This window comes from Bos grunniens, chromosome 6 (assembly GCF_055505025.1).
Source record: "Bos grunniens cultivar Pamir isolate PY7600 chromosome 6, Bosgru_T2T1.0, whole genome shotgun sequence".
Classification (NCBI taxonomy): domain Eukaryota; kingdom Metazoa; phylum Chordata; class Mammalia; order Artiodactyla; family Bovidae; genus Bos; species Bos grunniens.
This window is the reverse complement of record NC_141170.1, coordinates 20,578,865-20,602,352: the sequence shown is the minus strand read 5'-3', so window position 1 is coordinate 20,602,352 and position 23,488 is coordinate 20,578,865. Positions and strand designations below refer to the sequence as shown.

Genomic DNA, 23,488 nt, shown 5'->3' with positions numbered 1-23,488 from the left:
TCAAATGGGTATATCTTTCTTTTTCTCCTTTGCCCTTAGCTTCTCTTCTTTTGTCAGTTATTTGTAAGACCTCCTCAGACAACCATTTTGCCTTTTTGTATTTCTTTTTCTTGGGGATGGTCTCGATCACTGCTTCTGTACAATGTCATGAACCTCCATCCATAGTTCTTCAGGCACTCTATCAGATCTAATCCCTTGAATCTGTCACTTCCACTGTATAGTCATAAGGGATTTGATTTAGGTCATACTTGAATGGTCTAGTGGTTTTCCCTACTTTCTTCAATTTAAGTCTGAATTTGGCAATAAGGAGTTCATGATCTGAGCCACAGTCAGCTCCTGGTCTTGTTTTTGCTGACTGTATACAGCTTCTCCATCTTTGGCTGCAAAGAATATAATCAATCTGATTTAGGTATTGACCATCTTGTGATGTCCACGTGTAGAGTCTTCTCTTGTGTTGTTGGAAGAGGGTATTTTCTATGACCAGCACATTCTCTTGGCAAAACTCTATTAGCCTTTGACCTGCTTCGTTTTGTACTCCAAGGCCAAATTTGCCTGTTACTTTAGATATCTCTTTGACTCTACTTTTGCATTCCAGTCCCCTATAATGAAAAGTACATCTTTTCTGGGTGTTAGTTCTAGAAGGTCTTGTAGGACTTCATAGAACCATTAAATTTCAGCTTCTTCTGCATTACTGGTTGGGGCATAGACTTGGATTACTGTGATATTGAATGCTTTGCCTTGGAAATGAACAGAGATCATTCTATCGTTTTTGAGACTGCACCCAAGTACTGCATTTCGGACTCTTTTGTTGACTATGAGGCCTACACCATTTCTTCTAAGGGATTCTTGCCCATAGTAGTAGATGTATGGTCATCTGAATTAAATTTGCCCATTTTAGTTCAATGATTTCCTAAAATGTTGATGTTCACTCTTGCCATCTCCTGTTTGACCACTTCCAATTTATCTTGATTCATGGACCTAACATTCCAGATTCCTATACAATATTATTCTTTACAGCATCAGACTTTACTTTCATCACAGTCACATCCACAATTAGGCGTTGTTTTTGCTTTGGCTCCGTCTCTTCATTCTTTCTGGAGTTATTTCTTCACTCTCCTCCAGTAGCATACTGGGCACCTGCCAACCTGGGGAGTTCATCTTTCAGTGTCCTATCTTTTTGCCTTTTCATACTGTTCATGGGGTTCTCAAGGCAAGAATACTGAAGTGTTTGCCATTCCCTTCTCCAGTGGACCACATTCTGTCAGAACTCTCCACCATGACCCGTCTGTCTTGGGTGGCCCTACATGGCATGGGTCACAGTTTCATTGAGTTAGACAAGGCTCTGGTCCATGTGATCAATTTGATTAGTTTTCTGTGATTGTGGTTTTCTTTCTTTGCCCATATATCCGGAGAAAAACATGATCTGAAAAGGATATATACACCCCAGTGTTCACTGCAGCACTGTTTACAATGGCCAAGACATGGAAACAACCCTAACATCCATCAACAGGGAAATAGATAAGGAATATGTATACACACACATATATAGAATAAGATACCACATGCCACACAGCATGGCCAAAAAACAGAAACAATAAACTTTTTAAAAAGTAATGATAGTAGATTTGCTGGTCCATGAAAGGTCTAAAAGCCTTATTTTAAAAGAAATGGACATATTAAGCAATTATCCTTCAATTTAAAAATAGTTTTTAAAAAATAAATAAAAGAAATGGACAAGAGCACAATGTCTCATTTCTCCTTCCCATGGGTCCATCTTCTCATCACTCTGCTCCACCCTCAAGATTTTACAAAACCATCTAGGGAAAGACAGAAATATCTATGCTGTTTTATATTGCCTGCTGTGGTTTTTAGGCTCTATTATTCTTCTGGCATAAAAACAGAAAACAAAGAAAATGAAAGGAGGACAAGCAGGGAAAGAAGGAAAAGATTCCCTAAAGGTTTCAAAATAGATTTTGGAAACTCCCTGAAGAGAGAGTGTACAGAAAGAAAAGGTTGGAGGTACAGAAGCCAACAGTAATGCCACAAACCGAGAAGACTGCCTGAGAGCTGGGCAGCTCCCCACCTGGGCTTACTGAAGGAGCATAGGGGGTCCACGGGAAGCAATCCACTGGGCCACAGAGCCCCGGCTGGGAGGTGAGGGGTGACAGCGTGTGGGACGAGAAGACGCTCAGTCACTGGGGACCCAGGTGAGGTAAGGCCCAAGAGCTGCTCCCTCAAGACCACAGAGTGACAGCATGACAGGAGGGAAGGCAGCATGGTGTGCTGGCCAGAGTCCTGAGACAGCCTCTTGAACCTCTCAAAGCCTCAGAATGGCATGAGGGAGCAGCAGAAAGTCTCCCCTGCCCCTCACAGGGCCACAGAAGAGGTAGAGAGAGACCCAGAGTGCATGCGGGACCCTGGAGGTCCCAAGTGGGGTGTGTGAACTGATGAGCAGAGACAAACACAAAACAAATATTAGCAGCAGATGCCACCTGAGTGAGATGAAGATCCTCCATCAGGAGACCTGCTCCTCCAGGTTCCTCACACACACACAAATGGCGCCCCCTGTACACAGAAGAGAAATTCTGTGTTCACTGAGGAAACCTCTCATTGACTAGATTAAGCACAGATACCAGGTAAAATGAGGCTCACGAGAAAGGCAGAGGTGTGCTATAAATTATGCTTTATGTTGCTGAGGCCTGAATTTGTGGACTGTGCAAAGTTAACCCCCCACACTAGTTTTACAGGATTGTTTTAATATGACAAGATGAGACCAATGATAGGGAAGGTCCCATATACATGTCTCCAACCATCAGATGCTTGTTGTCATTACTCCAGCTCAGGATTCATTGCCCAGTCACTTTCAGCACCACCATTTACTAAACAGAAGAGGCAAGGCAGTGTGGCCAAGCTTATTAAGCTTATTTTTACAGTAAGCAAGAATATACCAATGTATCACCTCAGAATTAACATATTTCTTTTTCCCACATGTAAGTGCTCGTGATTCAGGCATCCCACCTATAACACAAGACATTATCTCTAAGCTGGTAAGACACATTGATTCAAGATTTCCTTTATACAAAAGGATAAAGGATTCAACAAGCCATTTTTTAATAGTTACAGTCCAGACCAGTTTTGCTGCTTGCTTGTCAAATCCCATTTGATTGCACTGGGTTAAAATAAATTCAATCGACTACCTGTCTTCAAGTCCAGGGAGGGATCGACTGTTTTTCCTTTAAAGTTATACCATCAGAAGCAAGACAGTAATTCTCAGTAATTAATGTGTTTATCATACTAAAGATTGCAACTACATATCTATGGTGTGCTGAGTATTCCGCACAATTACTTAATTTAAACTTGACAATTATCCCTGTTTTACAGATTAGCAAACTGAGTCTCAGGAAGGCTAAGTTACAATAAAGGCACAGAGTAAATGGCAATGCCTATATTTCACTCTACCACAACACCTTGCTAATGAAAATACCTAAGCTCATCTGAAGTTTATACTTTAAAATATTCTTGTCAAGAAACTCTATGTCTAGAATAACAAGTCATTCCACCACTCCTCCCACTCTCAAGTCCTACCCACTCCACCACACACCTTCCCTCTGACACACACTCACATCCATTCCCTACACCCACTTGCCTTCTTCCAAGCCTTCACAGAGCTGTTCCCTCTGCTTAGACTGTCCTACCTTTCTTCCCCACTTAAGAGAACCCCAACCCATCCTCCCCAATGGGACAGTGACTTCAAAATCTTTGCTCCCTCTCCCAAGGAGGATTAGCTGCGTCCACTCCAGCATGTGTGATCAGTTTATCTTTCTGTCAGATCGCACATCCACCACTTGAGACTGGCATTTGCCTGCCTCTTTGACCACTACTAGAACATGAACTCCTCAAAATCAGGGTCTGGAACCTACTTCTGCATATCTGTTCATCTAAGTACTTAGGGAGCGCACAGTGGGAGTTCAAAAAGTGCTTGTTGAATTCATGAATGAATTTCCTTTTAAATCAAGGTCGATATTTCATATGTCCTAGATTGTGAATGAATCATATGTACGTAAATACTGTGAAGTAACTGGCTCTTAAATGAGTTTAAGAATGACTACGAAGAAAGGCTTCACTCACCCAAACCCAGTTTTTTCAGAGACCTCGCCCGGTTTCATCTGTTTCAGCCCAGGCAAGAGATGGCCCCGCCTCCCTGCCTGCCAATCAACCGGCTCTCGCGCCTGCGCAGACATCGTCCTCTCACGAAGCCCCGCCCCAGTCACCGCCCCGAGACTGTTGCGGGCGGTTAGATGTGGCGGGAGCTCTTCCTTCATTAGCTCGCCCAGAATGACGATCACCTACAGCTGCATTGCAAATGGCCGAGCGGTCCTAGCGGAGCTGGCCCTAACCGGCGGGTCTTATCAGGTACCCCTCCGTCGGCTCCTCAGCCTTCGGCCTTCTCAGATTCCACCTTTCGAGGGTGGCGCCCACCGGACCCGCTCAAGGGCGGTCCCCACCGGGCTGAGGGGCGTGAGGACCCGCCCCCGTGAACGGCCTGGCTGGTGAGCTGTGAATCCCTGGCGGGAGCCACTCACACTCTCCGGCGGCCGAGCCGCAAGTGCGCCGCCCAGGGGTTAGTGTTGGTGCTGCATGCGACGTACTTGAGGGTGACTTGGCTGTCACGTTAAATTCCGGAGACCCCTTAAAGATTTTCTCTCCCCCGCGGAGAAATGGCCTGCAGTTCAACACACGTTTATGAACATGGTTTAGTTGCAAAATCCCAGAGTCATGGTGTAAGGGAACAATACAACAATGAAAACCGCCCCTGGAGCTGTCCTTTTATACCCAAGGGCTGCATTCAGTCCTCCTGCAGTGTGTAATAAGTATTTCAGTGGACGTAGAGAGAGATTGCTACGGTAGCACTCGGGATGGATGACTGCTTGGCAACCAAAGAGATGATGGTGGGGTACTTGGCTTAAAAGCATTCCAAGAGTTCGCCGTAGCCTGGAGCAGCATGGTGGGCTTGGGGAAATCTCAAGAACCTCAGGTGTGGCTTGAGCGCAGCGTCGCAATATATGAGGGGCTAACGACAAGGTCAGAAAAGTGAACAGAGACTAGTTAATGAAAGGTCCTACATTAAGTTGGTTCTCTTATCCTAGAGATACCAGGGAGCAGGTCAAGATTTATAAATAGAGAAATGACAATATCTGATCCATTTTCTGGGAAATTTGGTATGGTTACAACATAGAAGGTGGTTTAGAGGAAAGAGAGACAGTTGGGATGGTGTTTTTATAGTTTATCCAGACGATCAAAGAGCCTGAGCTAAGGCAAAGACAGTGCAGAAGGAAAGGAATGGACAGATACTAAACAGACTTTGCCAACTAGTCCTCAGGAGTTAATGACTGGTAGTATATGTAGGACAGAAAACAGGGCCATGCTTAGGAGGAATCTCAGGGTTTGTTTGTTTAATATTTGTTTATTTTTTTGGCTACGCTGGGTCTTAGCTGAGGCATGAGGGATCTAGTTCCCTGACCAGGGATGGAACCTGGGCCGGCTGCATTGGGAGCTCGAAGTTTTAGCAACTAGACCATCAGGGAAGTCTTCAGGGTTTTTGTTGTTTCCTTTTTTTTTTTTTTTAATCTTTTTACCCACAGCTTTATTGAGATATAATTGACATACAACACTGTGTAAGTTTAAGGTGTATAGTTTGTCCATTTGTTTTCTTAAGTGGTATGAAACAAGAGGGCAGCTACAGATGGAGGAAGAGGATTGTGGGAGAAGGAGTTAGGAGAGGGACTGCAGGGAGGAGAGTACAAGTTGGGACAAGTAGAATTTTGTGGCCATTTGGAAACAGTCCATCTGTTTGTGTATTTATTCCTCCATCTTATTCCCAAAAGATTTAAGTTGTAAACATGTCCAACAGGTCAGAGATAACACTTAAAGATGGTAGAAGTGGGTAAGACTGCCCAAGAAAAGGAAAGAGAGTGAGAAGAGAATAGCACCAGAAGGCTGGACACTATTAAGAATAGAATAGAGAGACTTCCCTCCTGGTCCAGTGGCTAAGACTCCCATGTTCCCAATGCAGGAGGCCGGAGTTCGATCCCTGATCAGGGAACTAGATCCTGCATGTCACAACTAAGACCCAACATGGGCAAATAAATAATTCAATAAATATAAATGTAATTTAAAAAAATTTAATAGAATAGAGAGGTGGGTCACCAAACAGGAGCAATGATATTCTGAAAGCCAAGAGAAAAAAGTTACAAGAATGTTTTGTGCCCCAGAGAAGTTGAATAAGAGCCAACTTGGACAGTTAGGAGATGATAAGTGATCTTACTGATAGTGGTAGAGGTGGAGGAAGAAGACATTGCTTTAGGCCAAGTCGGGGGAAAAGCAGAAACAGTGACAGGTTTTATTTTCTTGGGCTCCAAAATCACTGCAGATGGTAACTGCAGCCATGAAATTAAAAGACATTTGCCTCTTGGAAGAAAAGTTATGACAGCGTATTAAAAAGCAGAGACATCAGTTTGCTGACATAAAGTCAAAGCTATGGTTTTTCCAGGAGTCATGTATAGACGTAAGAGTTGGACCATAAAGAAGGCTGAGGGCTGAAGAATTGATGCTTTCTAATTGTGGCTCTGGAGAAGACTCTCGAGAGTCCCTTGGACAGCAAGGAGATCAAATCAGTCAATCCTAAAGGAAATTAGTCCTGAATATTCATTGGAAGGATTGATGCTGAAGTTGAAACTCCAACACTTTGGCCATCTGATGCAAAGAGCAGACTTACTGGAAAAGACCTTGATGCTGGGAATGATTGAGGGTGGAAGGAGACCGAGGATGAAATGATTGGATGGCATCACCAACTCAATGGACATGAGTTTGAGCAAACTCTGGGAAACAGTGAAGGACAGGGAAGCCTGGCGTGCTGCACTCTATGGGGTGCAAAGAGTCAGGCAAGACTTAGCAGCTGAACAACAACAAGTGAATGGGAGATGGAAGCAGGGAGAATGAAGTTAGACTGTTCTTTGAAGAATTTAGAGAGGGAATGAGAGAGGCCAACAGCTAGAAGAAGCTTGGTCCAGGAAAGGCTTCATTTGTTAATATAAGGAGAACTTTCACATGTTTGTAGGCTAATGGAGAGAAGAGGTGCAAAATTTTGTGGAGAGGGCAGTTATTGAAAGAGTAAGACCTGAAGGAGCACGAAGGGTTGGAATCCAATGTGGCAGTAGAGAAGTGAGGCTTGGATTAGAGGAATGCGGTCTTTCTCTTGGGGAAAGGAGGCGTGTGGATGTAGACATGGAACGTAAGTCTCCTTCTGAGGCTTGTCTCTGTGCCAGTCCCTTAAATGCTGTGTTCCTCAGGGTTCTAACTTCAGTCCTCTTTTTAACTTGACACATTCATTCACACTCTTGGATTACTTTTGCTTTGATCACTGCCAAATCCACTTCCAAAGCATTCACCTCTCTGCACCGTCAGATTGTCTAATAGAGGTTCAAGCGTGTGATGTCCAGCACTAAATTCATTCTTGCTTAGCAGATTCCTCCTCCTGTATTTTTAATGTTGCTGGACAGCTCTGCCAAACCATTCAAGCTGGAAACTGGGAGTCACTTTCCATTTTTCCCTCTTCTATAACCCTCACATCTGTTCTTTGCTGCCAAGTTCTATCATTTCCGTCTTGTGAGTATATCTCGAATCCGCCTCCTTGTGTCAGAACCACATCTCATCATGGCCCTCATTACTTCTCATCAGGGTCATTGAAAATGCCCCCTAACTCATCTCCCAGACTTCAGCCTTGTTCCTCTCAAAACCAGCCTCCACATTGCTACTCAGGAGACTGTTCCTAAAAGCAAATATGATCATGTCACTCCCTTGCTTCAAATCATCAGGTGGCAACTGATTACTTTCATCATAAAGTTCACTGTCCTCAGACTGGCATTCACGGCCCTCCTGGTAGGGCTTCTCCATGACTATCTCCTCTTCCGCACCCCCCGGGTGTCCCACCCACCCTGAACTTCACACCGCTCTCCGGTCTGACCAAGGTCTCCATTCACATCCCCTGTCCCCACTCCCTAGAACCCACTTGTCTCCATTTTTTAGCAGTATCACCTCTTCTGTGCTTTGAGATGTTTCTGCATTCCTCCTCGAAGCTTCCTCAATGCCCAGGCTAATTTACATCCCTTTAACAAACTACTTGCCAGGCTGAACTGGAATCTTCTTTTACTTATCGGTCTCTGCCATTGTACTTCTTCAGGACAGGGACTGTTTTCATCTCTGCCCGTATAGTGTGTGATCCCTAGACATAGTAGATTCTCAATAACCATTTGATTAGTTATGAAGACACAGGGTCAGAAGGTTGAAGGAGTTTATAAGCCCAGTGGACTCTGTATGAAGCACGCAGAGAGATAAGAGAGTGGAAGGTAGTGGAGGACAGGATTAAAGGTCTGAAACGACTGCTGTGTGGAAGGCTGACCAGGGAGAAGAAGGCACTTTATGGCACAGTTCTGTCATATATTCCTTTAGTGCTAAATATTGATGTCACAAATGTGTTATACTCATTAGAAAATACTAGTACCAACCAAAGCGTAATCATGAAATCAAATAGAGCTGGACAGGACTGTAGAGATGATCTTTTTGTTTTGTTTTAATTTTTAATGGAGTACTATTGCTTTATAATGTTGTGTTAGTTTCTTTTTTTAACTTTTCCTTTGAACTGGGGGATTACCTATTAACAAACAATATTGTGACAGTTTCAAGTGAGCAACAAAAGTACCCAGCCATGTATACCACACATATCCATTTTCCCTCAAAGTCCCCTCCCATCCTGGCCACCACACAACAATAATGTTGTGTTATTAATAGCTTCTTGGCAAAGGAAATGGCAACCTACTCCACTATTCTTGCCTGGAGAATTCCATGGACAGAGGAGCCTGGTGGGCTGCAGTCCATGGGATGCAAAGAGTTGGACACGACTGAGCACACAGCACATTAATAGCTTCTACTGTACAGCAAAGTGAATTAGCTATATGTATACATGAGCGCGTACATGCTAAGTTGCTTCAGTTGTGTCCGATTCTGTGCGAACCCATAAACTGCAGCTCCCCAGGCTCTGCTGTCCATGGGATTCTCCAGGCAGGAATACTGGAGTGAGTTGCCATTTCCTTCTCCAGGGGATCTTTCCGACCCAGGGACCAAACCTGTCTCTTAGCCTCCTGCATTGGCAGGCAGGCTCTTTACCACTGGCGCCACCTGGGAAGCCCATGCGTGTACATATCCCCTTTTGCAGATTTCCTTCCTGTCCATTTAGGTCACCACAGAGCTCTGAGTCGAGTTCCCTGTGCCATACAGTAGGTTCTCATTCCAGTACTTAGTCACTCAGTCGTGTCCGACTCTTTGCGACCCCATGGACTATAGCCCACCAGGTTCCTCTGTCCATGGGGATCCTCCAGGCAAGAATACTTGCCATGCCCTCCTCCAGGGGATGTTCCCAACCCAGAGATTGAACCCAGATCTCCCGCATTGCAGGCAGATTCTTTACCCTCTCAGTCACCAGTGAAGCCCAAGAACACTAGAGCTTTGCAACCCCATGGACTGTAGCCTGCCAGGCTCCTCTGTCCATGGAATTTTTTCATGCAAGAACATTGGAGTAGATTGCCATTTCCTTCTCCAGGGGATCTTCTTGACCCAGGGATCAAACCCACGTCTCCTGCGTCTCCTGTGTTGGCCGGTGGATTCTTTACCACTGCGCCACCTTGGAAGCCCATTTTATACATAGTAATGTATATATGTCAGTCCCAATCTCCCAATTCATCCCACCACCACCCTTTTCCCACTAGGTGTCCATACGTTTGCTCTCTCTGTGTCTCTGTTTCTTGTAGAGCTCATCTTGCCCAGTCCCTTCATTCTTCATGCATGGAAGCAGACCCAGACAAGTCATTTTCTTACACTGTGAGCACGTCAATCCCAGAAACAGCACTAGTGCCTCGTGTGTCAGTTATTTTACTACCTTACGTCGCCACTTGCTTTGTTTCACATTTTTCTGATTTTGTAGTTTGCGTACTCTAAAAGAGGCACTTTGGAAAAGCTAGGGGAATATGTTCCAATGTTGAGAACAGAGTAACTGAAAGATTATGTATTCTCTTAATTCCTTTAATGTTTCTTAGGAAATCATTTTCTACAGAATACACTTGGATTTTTCAGGTAATACCAAGAATTTCAAGTTTTACTTTCTCCCAACTCATTAATAATAAGCTCTTCTCTCCCAAAAAGTTTTTATTTCAAGCACCATTTTCTGCAAATGGAAAAGTTAATCGGGAGCATGCCTATTCAAGTCTTCTTATGTCATTTTCGGGTTCCTTTCATGCTTCTAAAGTCAATTAATGGGATTCCATATAATTCGATATAGTTAAGGTATTCTGGATAATCATGTGTGTGCTTGCTTGCTAAGTCTCTTCAGTCGTATCTGACTCTTTGCAACCCCATGGAATGTAGCCCACCAGCCTTCTCTCTTCATGGGATTCTCCAGGCAAGAATGCTGGAGTGGGTTGCCATGCCCTCCTCCCTGAATAATCATAATACCTTGCAAATTTTCCCCAAAGAATGAGCCTTATAATAAACAGGTAGAAGAAATCTTAACAATTATTTTTTACACAAATACATCAGTGAATAATAATGAATACAATTTTTATCTTAATCAAAAAAAAGAAGACTGCATAGTTTATCAGAAACTAAAAGCTGAATTCTTTTAGTCAATTAACATTTTACATATAGCTTCACGGAGGTCACTGAAAAGATGTTTGATTAGATACTCCAATCCCCAGTCATATTCAGTTCAGTTGCTAACTCATGTCCAACTTTTTGTGACTCCATGGAGTGCAGCACACCAGGCCTCCCTGTCCATCACCAACTCCCTGAATTTGCTTAAACTCATGTCCATTGAATTGGTGATGCCATCCAACCATCTCATCCTCTGTCATCCCCTTTTCCTCCCATCTTCAGTCTTTCCCAGCATCAGGGTCTTTTCCAAGGAGTCAGTTTTTCACATCAGGTGGCCAAAGGATTGCAGTTTCAGCTTCAGCATCAGTCCTTCCAATGAATATTCAGGATTGATTTGCTTGAGGATGGACTGGTTGGCTTTCCTTGGAGTTTAAGGGACTCTCAAGAGTCTTATCCAACACCGCAGTTCAAAAGCATCAATTCTTTGGCACTCAGCTTTCTTTTTAGTCCAACTCTCACATCCATACATGACTACTGGAAAAACCATTGCTTTGGCTAGATGGACTTTTGTCGGCAAAGTAATGTCTCTGCTTTTTAATATACTGTCTAGATTGGTCATAGCCTTTCTTCCAAGGAGCAAGCGTCTTTTAATTTCATGGCTGCAGTCACCATCTGCGGTGGTTTTGAAGCCCCAAAATATAAAGTCTCTCACTGTTTCCACTGTTTCCCCATCTATTTGCCATGAAGTAATGGGACCAGATGCCACTTAGTTTTCTGAATGTTGAGTTTTAAGTCAACTTTTTCACTCTCCTCTTTCACTTTCCTCAAGAAGCTCTTTAGTTTTTCTTCGTTTTCTGCCATAAGGGTGGTGTCATCTGCATATCTGAGGTTATTGCTATTTCTCCCAGCAGTCTTGATTCCAGCTTGTGCTTCATCCAATCCAGCATTTCTCATGATGAAGTCTGCATATAAGTTAAATAAGCAAGGTGACAATATACAGCCTTGACATACTCCTTTCCCAGTTTGGAAGCAGTCTATTGTTCTATGTTAAGTTCTAACTGTTGCTTCTTGACCTGGATACAGATTTCTCAGGAGGCAGGTCAGCTGGTCTGGTATTCCCATCTCTTGAAGAATTTTCCACAGGTTGTTGTGATTTACACAGTCAAAGGCTTTGGTATAGTCAATAAAGCAGAAGTAGATGTTTCTCTGGAGCTCTCTTGCTTTTTCAATGATCCAACGGATATTGGCCATTTGATCTCTGATCCCTCTGCCTTTTCTAAATCCATCTTGAATATCTAGAAGTTCATAGTTGAGAATTTTGAGAATTACTTTGCTAGTATGTGAGATGAGTGCAACTGTGCGGTAGTTTGAACATTCTTTGGCATTGCCTTTCTTTGGGATTGGAATGAAAACTGACCTTTTCCGTCCTGTGGCCACTGCTGAGTTTTCCAGATTTGCTGACATATTGTCAGCATCATCTTTTAAGATTTGAAATACCTCAACTAGAATTCCATCACCTCCACTAGCTTTGTTTGTAGTGATGCTTCCTAAGGCCCACTTGACTTTACATTCCAGGATGTCTGGCTCTTCATGAGTGATCACACCATTTGGTTACCTTGGTCGTGAAGATCTTTTTGTACAGTTCTTCTGTGTGTTCTTGCCACCTCTTCTTAATACCTTCTGCTTCTGTTAGGTCCATACCACTTCTGTCCTTTATTGAGCCCATCTTTGTATGAAATGTTCCCTTGGTATCTCTAATTTTCTTGAAGAGCTCTCTAGTCTTTCCCATTCTATTGTTTTCCTCTATTTCTTTTCATTGATCACTGAGGAAGGCTTTCTTCTCTCTCCTTGCTATTCTTTGGAACTCTGCATTCAAATGGGTATATCTTTCCTTTTCTCCTTTGCCTTTCACTTCTCTTCTTTTCATAGCTGTTTGTAAGGCCTCCTCAGACAACCATTTTGCCTTTTTGCATTTCTTTTTCTTGGGGATGGTCTCGATCACTGCTTCTGTATAATGTCATGAACCTCTGTCCATAGTTCATCAGGCACTCTATCAGATCTAATCCCTTGAATCTATTTGTCACTTCCACTGTATAGTCATAAGGGATTTGATTTAGGTCATACTTGAATGGTCTAGTGGTTTTCCCTATTTTCTTCAATTTAAGTCTGAATTTGGCAATAAGGAGTTCATGATCTGAGCCACAGTCAGCTCCTGGTCTTGTTTTTGCTGACTGTATACAGCTTCTCCATCTTTGGCTGCAAACAATATAATCAATCTGATTTAGGTATTGACCATCTTGTGATGTCCATGTGTAGAGTCTTCTCTTGTGTTGTTGGAAGAGGGTGTTTGCTATGACCAGTGCATTCTCTTGGCAAAACTCTCTTAGCCTTTGCCCTGCTTCATTCTGTACTCCAAGGCCAAATTTGCCTGTTACTCCACCTATGTCTTGACTTCCTACTTTTGCATTTCAGTCCCCTATAATGAAAAGGACATATTTTGGGGGTGTTAGTTCTAGAAGGTCTTGTAGGTCTTCATAGAATTGTTCAACTTCAGCTTCTTCAGCATTATTGGTTGGGGCATAGGCTTGGTTTACTGTGATATTGAATGGTTTGCCTTGGAAATGAACAGAGATCATTCTGTCGTTTTTGAGACTGCACCCAAGTACTGCATTTCAGACTCTTTTGTTGACTATATTAACAATAACCAGTCATGTTAATAATGTGTTATAAAAATGACTAATTAGTGCATCTTATATCTGCACACTTATATGTATAAAAACAAAATATATGTATATTTAGTAGTAGTAATGTCAGTTGCTCAGTCATGTCCACCTCTTTGGGACCCCATGGACTGTAGCCCACCAGCCTCCTCTGTATATGGAATTCTCCAGGTAAGAGTACTGGAGTGGGTTGCCATTCCCTTCTCCAGGGGATCTTCCCAAACCAGGGGTGTAATTTTAATATATTCCTTTAGATTCATATGCCTATTTCATGATAACTTGTCTCTTACCATGCATTATGAATAACTACCCATCAGTTCTCCTAGTAAACAGTTGTTCCTTAATAAAAAGAACATTCGTAAATTAAGGAGATGAATAATGAATGGCACTACAATATTCTATGTAAATGCTAACAATTTTTTTTTTAGGAAGCAGCAGCAGCAGTGCTTAAGCTAGTACTTCTTAGAGCTGAACCAAAGACCATGATTCAAATGGGAAGGTAAGTTATATTCTAATAAAGTCTACTTTTTAATCATTACCAGCTGATAATTGGGCTGGGTTCCCCTGGTGGCTCAGTGGTAAAGAATCCACCTGCCAATGCAGGAGATGCAGGTTCAATCCCCGGGTCAAGAAGATCCCCTGGAGAAGGAAATGGCAACCCACTCCAATATTCTTGCCTTGGAAATCCCATGGACAGAGGAGCCTGACAGCCAGTCCATGGGGTTCAACTCTTTTGAACTACTGACTAAACAACAACCACCACAAACTGATAATTATAATGATAATGACATGGGGGGAAATATTTATCACACAGACTCTCGACTGAATCCCCAGAAATGAAGGTATAAAATTATGAATGGTAAGGATGACATTAAATTCAAGAAAGTGGTTACCTCTACAAAGAGAAGGGAGAAGAAATTGAGGAACAGTATATGGGGGACATTAATTGTATCTGTAACACTTTGACTGAACAGTAGGGCTACAAATGTTCTTATCTTATTCTCTGTACCTTTTTTGGTATACCAAAATATTTCGTTAATAAAAAGGGCAATTTCCACTTTAAAATATCTTTAATAAGATCATTCTACTTTACTTGAGACATTATATGATGTGGCTTAAACCATGTATTGTCCCAAGTAAATATTTTGCTAGTAAAAGAACAAGTGGGGAATAGTGAAAGTGAAAATCACTCAGTTGTATCTGACTCTTTGTGACCCCGTGGACTGTAGCCTGCCAGGTTCCTCTGTCCATGTAATTCTTCAGGCCAGAATACTGGAGTGGGTAGCCATTCCCTTCTCCAGGGGATCTTCCCAACCCAGGAATCAAAACCAGGTCTCCCGCATTACAGGTGGAAGGCTCTTTACCATCTGAGCCACCAAGGAAGCCCAATTTCTTTTTTTTTTTTTTAGACTCATCATTGTTTTTTAAAGAGGAGGTTTGTTTTAGCTTACACTTAATGTAAAGACACATTAAATGAATGCACAGTTTTATGAAGTTTCTCAAAGGACTCACTCCCAGCAACCAGCTGCAACTACCAGCTAAGCCAAAGAATAGATCTCTGCCAACTACCCAAAAACTCCCCACCATGATACCCCATTCACAACTTCCTCCCTCTCCCCCAAATCAACAACCATTCCAACTTCTGCAGCAGTCACTTATCCTATTTCTTCATCACCTGAGCACCTGAATATGCATCTTCAGGCAAAAGAGCCCAGTCCCGCCCATTTTTTAGTTTGGTGTCTTTTAAGTCTCTTTAATCCACATATTGCCCTTACATGCCTTTCCTTTCCTTACAATTTATTGTTGAAGAACCTACAGAGTTTCCCGCAGTCTGGTTTTGCTGATTGCATATTCAAAATTAAGTTCATCCTGATCAAAGCAGTTGGATCCAGTGACTTGATCCCTTTGGCAAGACTGTAGGTTTTTCATCAGTTTTTGATCTGCGGGTGCATCATTCTGCCTTTTGGCATATAGCACCCATTGATATTCATGGCCTACACCCTAGAGCCATTAATTTATTGGGGGTTGCAAAATAGTAATATTCTAGTTTTGTTTTACTTGCTAGCTGGAATGATGTGAAAAAGGGATTCTCTCCTCCATTTGCTTACCTATATCAAACATTCTAATTTGAATCTTTTGAGGACCTCTTCCCTGGTCTCCAGACTTGTATACCTAACCATTCATTCCATATCTCTAGAGGATGTCTAATGGACATCTCCAACTTAGGTTCAAAGTCAAGCCTCCTCTTGAAGTTGTCCCCACATCACCTCTCCAATTCTTCAGGTCTAAAACTTCTATGATCCTTGATTTTTATCTCTTTTACTTCCAAATCTAACCCATCAGCAACTCCTGTTGTCTTTCCCTTCCAAATATATCCACAATCTGACTGCCTCCACCACCATCTCTTGCTGGGGTTACTTGACATCAAGTTAGATTTTTTTTTTCCTTTTTGTTTTTTATTTTTAAGGGTTGCACTCTTAAAGTTTGATTTAATGACATTTTATCATTATGTAAAACATTTGTACGGCTCCAAAGTCAAATCTACAAAACGAGTTTCCTTCAAGAAGTCTCATTTTTGTTCCTTTCTTCATACTACTCTCCCTCTATGTAGGTAACTATTTTGACCAAGTTTTTAGTTTATCATTTTCTTTTTTTTCTTATGTATTTCCTTTATGGTAGCATACGAAAATGACAGATAAATGGTAGTACATCATAAGCACTTTTCTCCGCCTTGCATTTGTCAGCTAACAGTATATCCTGCTGCTGCTAAGTCGCTTCAGTCGTGTCCAACTCTATGTGACCCCATAGACAGTAGCCCAACAGGCTCCCCTGTCCCTGGGATTCTCCAGGTAAGAACACTGGAGTGGGTTTCCATTTCCTTCTCCAATGCATGAAAGTGAAAAGTGAAAGTGAAGTCGCTCAGTTGTGTCTGACTCTTAGCGCCAACCCCATGGACAGCAGCCCACCAGGCTCCTCCATCCATGGGATTTTCCAGGCAAGAGTACTGGAGTGGGGTGCCATTGCCTTCTCCGAACAGTATATCCTAGACATCACATATTCAAGTTTTTTTAATATTTAAGGACATTTCTGAATGTTATTCACTAAGCATACTAAACATAAATTTAGAATCACGTCCAGTATCAATTTACTTCAAATCACATATTCAACTTTTGAAGAGATGATAGAATTAGAAACTCTTTTCCTATAAAGACTCTCCCCAATTTAAAAATAAAAATAAATATTTTTTAAGTCACTAAGTCATGTCTGACTCTTTGTGACCCCATGGACTACCAGGCTTCTCTGTCCATGGAATTCTCCAGGCAAGAATACTGGAGAGAGTTGCCATTTCCTTCTGCAGGGGATTTTCCTGACCCAGGGATCAAACCCATATCTCCTGCTTGGCAGGTGGATTCTTTACCACTGAGCCACCTGGGAAGCCCTAATGGATGTTATGCATGTCAACTAATACCATCATTAAAAATATTTGTAGTATATTGTATTCATGATATGATATGAAGGATTTGTTTTGAAAGGGTGCATATTTTAAATTTTCTACCTCTGGGATTATCTTTTCTACATGTTTTGAGATTCCTCATTCTCATATATATCCAGTTTAACATTTGAACATGTCTGTTGCCTATATAACCATTTGGATATAGAGTGTTCAAAAATCACTAGATTAAAGCCTACGCACCAAGCAACTATTTTGCTTCCTATATCCCTAAATTTTCTGGATTGCTGGGCAGTAAAGATGGTGACACTCTCCAAAAATCTTATATCCTCCTAAAATGTCTGAGAAGGTACAAAAGGTACTTAGAAACTAAGTGGTCTAAAAAAGGTACACTTTGGATTACTATGGGGAAGTTTAATTCCCCCCTCAACTCATGTTCTCCAGAATATTTGATCTTTGCAGTTTATGACTTTTAAATTCTAATCTGTCATGATAGAAAGCCAAGAACTGCCAAAATTAAGTATGTCTACCTAAAAATATAAGAATACTAAAAGTCAGTGAACAAATAGAATTTTCTGTTTGATCACAGTCTAGATGTAACCTTGGAATGTTAGTGACTTCCATCAAAGGCATGTCAAATATACATATATATGATCAGATTATTAGACTTTTCCCTGTTGTAATTTGTTTTCCTTGATGCAATGTTAAATAGATATTCACATTTTAGAGTTTTTATCTAACATAATTTAATTCTTCAAATGTATGAAAGATTTTCTAATTATTTTGATTATAAAAAGTTACCTACGTAGTTTTTATACTATTAATGAAAGCTTGAAAACAAAATTCAATTCTCTGTATCAGTACTTAATTTCTTTAATATTATATGTAAATGAATGTATTCTTTTCAAAGCTTTGTCTACCATACTCTCTTTATTGACGGAATCACTTACCTTTGTGCCTCAGACAATGCCTTAGATATTTTAACACCATCTGCATTTCTTAAAAATGTAAGTAATTTCTTATACTACTTTGACTTTTTCAATTACTGAAATTATGAGGTCTGATTTATAGTTTATTAGTAGTAATGTCCCTAGCCAAGAGCAGATCAGCCATCTGTCCATATAGCAGAGCCATTAATGACCTTCAGAGATTTCTCACCCTCACCCTTCACCTATCTCCTGCCTCCACACGTCCCCCCACTCTAAAGCAAGATCTGCAAAGACAATCAACCCAGATCTATCAGAATCTCTCTTTATATTTCTTTTGTCCTTTCAAAGTAGAAAAACTTAAGCTTTAGTATCAATAATATTTAGTATGCTTTCTTAGTAGCTGCTGCTGCTGCTAAGTCACTTCAGTCGTGTCTGACTCTCTGAGACCCCATAGATGGCAGTCCACCAGGCTCCCCGTCCATGGGATTCTCCAGGCAAGAACACTGGAGTGGGTTGCCATTTCCTTCTCCAATGCATGAAAGTGAAAAGTGAAAGTGAGGTCGCTCAGTCATGTCCTACTCTTAGCGACCCCATGGACTGCAGCCTACCAGGCTCCTCTGTCCATGGGATTTTCCAGGCAAGAGTACTGGAGTGGGGTGCCATTGCCTTCTCCGTTCTCAGTAGCATATGTATTTAATTTTCAAACACATGTAAGATACTTCTGGCAGAAAATGTGAATCAATTACAAGAGTTAAAAAAAATTTTTTAATCATTCATACTACCTTTGTTGTTGTTTTAGTCACTAAGTCGTATCTGACTCTTTTTCAACCCCATCTGCTGTAGCCCACCAGGCTCCTCTTGTCCATGGAATTCTCCAGGCAAGAATACTGGAGTGGGTTGGCATTTCCTTCTCCAGGGGATCTTCCAGACCCAGAAATCAAACCCGAATCTCCTGCACTGCAGATAAATTCTTTTATCACTGAGCCACCTGGGAAGCCCTACATTACCTTCAGGGAATGTTTTATGTAAAAGTTACCAACAAATATAAAATATAAATAGAGTAATTATGTGTGTGTACTTATGCAGATATTTGAGATTTTATAAATTTCTTAAAAGGTAATTGCTGCTGCTGCTGCTAAGTAGCTTCAGTCATGTCTGACTCTGTGCGACCCCATAGACAGGCAGCCCACCAGGCTTCCCCGTCCCTGCGATTCTCCAGGCAAGAACACTGGAGTGGGTTGCCATTTCTTTCTCCAATGCATGAAAGAGAAAAGTGAAAGTGAAGTCGCTCAGTCGTGTCTGACTCCTAGTGACCCCATGGACTGCAGCCTACCAGGCTCCTCTGTCCATGGGATTTTCCAGGCAAGAGTACTGGAGTGGGGTGCCATTGCCTTCTCCAAAATTAACATTCTCTAATAGCTATCATCTGTTACTGACGATTACCCAGAATTTGATAACTGCAGTCCATGGGGTTGAAAAGAGTCGGACACAACTGAGCAACTAAGCAACAACAAGAACAAGATTGTGAAAGGCAGTCTCAGAGACAGACTAGGAATAAACCAATATTCTAGTAATTTTGTGATCCAGATAGTATGCTTGTTTCTTATTTTAAAAAGTAAATAATACTAATCTTCAATTTTATTCACAAGTATGTAATTTAGGATAAATATTTTAACAAAGAAATATTAATGGAAAATCAGTCAAGTATACTATACTTATTAATAGATAGTCTCCAGTCATATTCATGAACCATTCATAGATTTTGTTTGCTTAGCTTACCAACTTGTTTTAACACAACTCAAATCTTAACCACATAGAATCAAGGAGTATAAGGCCTAATATTGTAATTCACTCTACCTTTATGCCTAGACAGTTCTTAGCACCTACATGATAAACACTGTTAGCCGTTTAACTGACTAGAATTTTTTTCCCCTCTCTGCCATTATGGAAAAACATCCCAACTTTACCAACTTTTCAAAATCAGGTAACACAAAATTTCTCAACTGCATGATTTTTACCACTGCTTCTGGGATGATACAGCATTAAGTACAAACAGCTGTCAGAATTCCTTCTTGAAGCTTTGAAATGTCATTTAACAACCCTATAGGGTTAACATTTGGGTGGGTTTGTTTTGTTATCATTGAATGGATTTTGAAAGTAAGGCAGGAGGAGAAAATGAAAGGCGCTTATTTAGAGAATATCATAGACCCCCTATTTTTCCTTGTCTGCCAGAGGTAACATCTGTGGGTCCCAAGTCCCGAGAAATATCAACACCAAAGAATCAAGGTACACCTGCAGTCTCATGATATGAGATACGAGCAGTTTTCATTATACTGCATCTTTAAAATAGAAACATACCCTGCCCAAAAATCTAGAACTGTTCTGTTTTCTCGTATTGCAAGTTTCTACCAGACTTTGCTTCAAATTAACACTTGTTTTGTAATTCTCTGGTTGAAATTATCTACACAGTTTAAATATTTCCATTGATTTCTCCAGGTTAGTGAGACTTTTCTGAAAAATCCTTTGATGTCACAAGAACATTTTTCTCCTTCAAATGCAGTTGCTGCAGATTTTCAACAAGTATTAGGAAAGTATATGGTATGTAACCTCTAACTGTATTCCTAAACATTGTCAGGGAGACTTCCCCAGTGGTCCACTGGGTAGGACTCCAGCCTCCACTGCAAGGGGCCCAGATTCAGTCCCTGGTCAGGGAGCTATGATTCTCCAAGCCATGCAGCGTGGCCAAAAAAAAAACATGTCAGTATCACTTCTGAAAAATCAGTTAGGAGTTTAAGAGCTGTTAAGATGAACGAGAACTAAGAAGAACTTTTATCTTTCTATAATGGAAAGGAAAGATATCCATGATATCTTGGTAAGTGAATAAAGCAAGAGAGAGAAAATATATATGGCATACTATTATTTACTTACCATCCTGATATACAACCATTTTAAGCAAAAGGAATAAATACAAGTATATGTGTTGCTTATAGTGAAAAAGGGGAGGATGGAGAGACAAGGGAAGGATAAACTGAAAACATGCCTCTAAGGGATGAGGATGAGAATAGAAACTAGACCTCTGTGAACGAAACCTGTCTTGCAAATTTGACTTGGAACTACATAAACATTTTACGCAGTTTTAAAAATTGTAAAATATTTACACAATCATTCTGTACATATTTTACATACATATAAAATTATTAAATATTTTAAAAGTAGGCCCTCAGCAGAAATTAACATTGTAAATCAACTATACTTCAATAAAATTTGTTTTAAAAAGGAGTCCTGGGACTTCCCTGGCAGTCCAGTGATTAAGATGCCACACTTCCACTGCAGAGGTGTGGGTTCGATCCCTGGTCTGGGACCTAAGATATCACATGCCCCATGGCACAGCCAAATATTAAAAAAAAAAAAAAAAAAGTAGTCCCTAATAAGTGAAATAAAACAGTGACAAGAAGGCAAATGACGTGTGATTCAACTTACATGAGGTACATAGAGTAGTCAGATTTAGAGACAGAAAGTAGAAGGTTGGTTGCCAGAGCCTGGGTGGAAGGGAGCAGGAAGAATTGTGTTTAATGGATATACAGTTTCAGTTTAGGAAAATAAAAAAATCCAGGAGATAGATGGTGGTGACAGTTGTACAGCAATCTGAGTATACTTAATGCACTGAACCATACAGTTAAAATGGTTAAAATTGAACATTTTATAAAGTTTTTTCTTTTCTTGAAGTATATAAGAATATATATTTTGAACAATATTGTATAAATTACTGTGGTACAAAACAGTGATTCACAATTTTTAAAGGTTATACTCCATTTATAGTTATTATAAAATATTGGCTGTATTTCCTGTGTTGTACAGTATATCCTTGTAGCTTATTTTGTACTTAATAATTTGTACTTCTTAATCTCCTGCACCTAACTCCCCTCCCGCCTTTCCTGTCCCCACCGGGAGCCACTAGTTCATGCCTTTTATCTGTTAGTCTGCTTCTTTTATGTTATATGCACTAGTTTGTTATGTTTTTTAAATTCCACATATGAGTGATGTCATATAGGATTTCTCTTTCTCTAGCTGACTTATTTCACTTAGCATATCACATTCCAAGTCCATTCATGCTGCTGCAAGTGGCAATATTTTATTCTTTTTAAAAAATTGTATTTATTTATTTTTGGCTGCACAGGATCTTCGTTGCTGCACAAGGGCTTTCTCTAGTAGCCGTGCGCGGGGGCTCCTCTTCCTTGTGGCGCACGGACTTATTGCAGTGGCTTCTCTTGTTGCAGAGCACGGGCTCTAGAGCACACGAACTTCAGTAATTGCAACACGAGGGCTCAGTGATTCCAGCTCAGGGGCCCTCGAGCATGGGCTCAGTAGTTGTGGCACAGGGGCTTAGTTGCGGTTGTGGCATGTGGGATTCTTCCTGGGCCAGGGATTGAACCTGTGTCCCCTGCATTGGCAGGCAGACTCCCAACCTCTGAACCACCAGGGACGCCCCATGGTTTTGTTTTTAAGAAAAAAACAAGGCCATAGCTTTTAGAGGTACAAACTCAAGCGTTTACAGATTAAAATAATAGACTGCCTAGGATTTCCTTTAAAATAATACATTTGGGGAAGGGGTAGTCAGTAGTAGGGGCTTCCCTCGTGGTTCAGACAGTAAAGAACCTACCTGTAGTGTGGGAGACCTGGGTTCAATCCCTGAGTTGAGAAGATCCCCTGGAGAAGGGAATGGCTGCCCACTCCAGTCTTCTTGCCTGGAGAATCCCAACAGAGGAGCCTGGCGGGCTACAGTCCCTGGGGTTGCAGAGTCAGATGCAACTGAGCAACTAACACTTTGACTTTTCAATCAATAGTAAGACAGACAGAAATAAGATTGGCCACGTGTTGATAACTGCTGAAACTAGGTATGGGTACACTAAACAATTCACTCTTTCTGTATATGTTTGAACTTTTCCATAACAAAAAAAAAAAATTGGCCACACCTTGCGGCTTGTGGGATCTGGGTTCCCCAACCAGGGATCAAACCCTTGCCTCCTGCAGTGGAAGCTCAGAGTCCAAACCACTGGACCACCAGGGAATTCCCCATAATAAAATGTTTTAAGTATGCCCCGTAATAAAATGTTTTAAAACAGTTCATTTTCTGTTTATGTGTAACAAATCACCACGAGTCAGCAGCCCCAAGCAGCACACATTTATTACGTCACCGTTCCTGTGCGTCAGGAGTCGTGTAACTGGGATTTTCGGCTCAGGGTCTCGCCAGGCTGCCGTCAGTGTGTCAGCCCAGCTGTGTTCTCATCTGTTAGCGCTGGGGGAGAATCTGCCTCCAGCCTCATTCAGCTTGTTGCAGAATTGATTTCCTAAGAACTGCGTGAGGACTGCAGCTTTTTGCTGGCTGTTGGCTGGAGGACACCCTCGGTCCTAAGACTGATAGCAGTTCTTTATCACCAGGACATCCTCAGCACACATGCTTGCTTCTTCAAGGCCAGCAGAGGAATCTCTCATTCCAGTCTGCTGAATGACATAATATGATAATCACAGGAGTGACATCCATCACCTTTTCTTCCGTTCACTAAGGGCAAATCACACTGAAGGGAGGGGATGTTACAAAGATGTGACTCCATGGGGGTCCCTATAGCGTGTGTCCACCACAATGCCTGAAAAAATAATGAAGGATAGATATATCAAATTTACATACT

General features: G+C 41.4%; 1 protein-coding gene and 1 long non-coding RNA gene across 3 annotated transcripts in view; one reads left to right on the top strand and one right to left on the bottom strand.

The window, feature by feature from the left end:
• The window catches only part of LOC147370388 (uncharacterized), an 87,333-nt gene extending 83,081 nt beyond the window's left edge, over positions 1–4,252 (bottom strand). The window contains exon 1 of the long non-coding RNA XR_015165250.1: positions 4,129–4,252. This is a non-coding gene — a long non-coding RNA (uncharacterized LOC147370388). The remainder of the gene's footprint in view (positions 1–4,128) is intronic.
• Positions 4,090–23,488, top strand: part of LOC147370387 (uncharacterized) — a 38,574-nt gene continuing 19,175 nt past the window's right edge. The window contains exons 1-4 of one of the 2 annotated variants that reach the window (XM_086405155.1): positions 4,090–4,413; positions 13,850–13,920; positions 17,783–17,879; positions 20,298–20,399. In XM_086405155.1, coding sequence (XP_086261281.1) covers positions 4,090–4,413; positions 13,850–13,920; positions 17,783–17,879; positions 20,298–20,399 — 594 coding nt within the window. The remainder of the gene's footprint in view (positions 4,414–13,849; positions 13,921–17,782; positions 17,880–20,297; positions 20,400–23,488) is intronic. The other variant, XM_086405154.1, reaches the window with a different exon arrangement.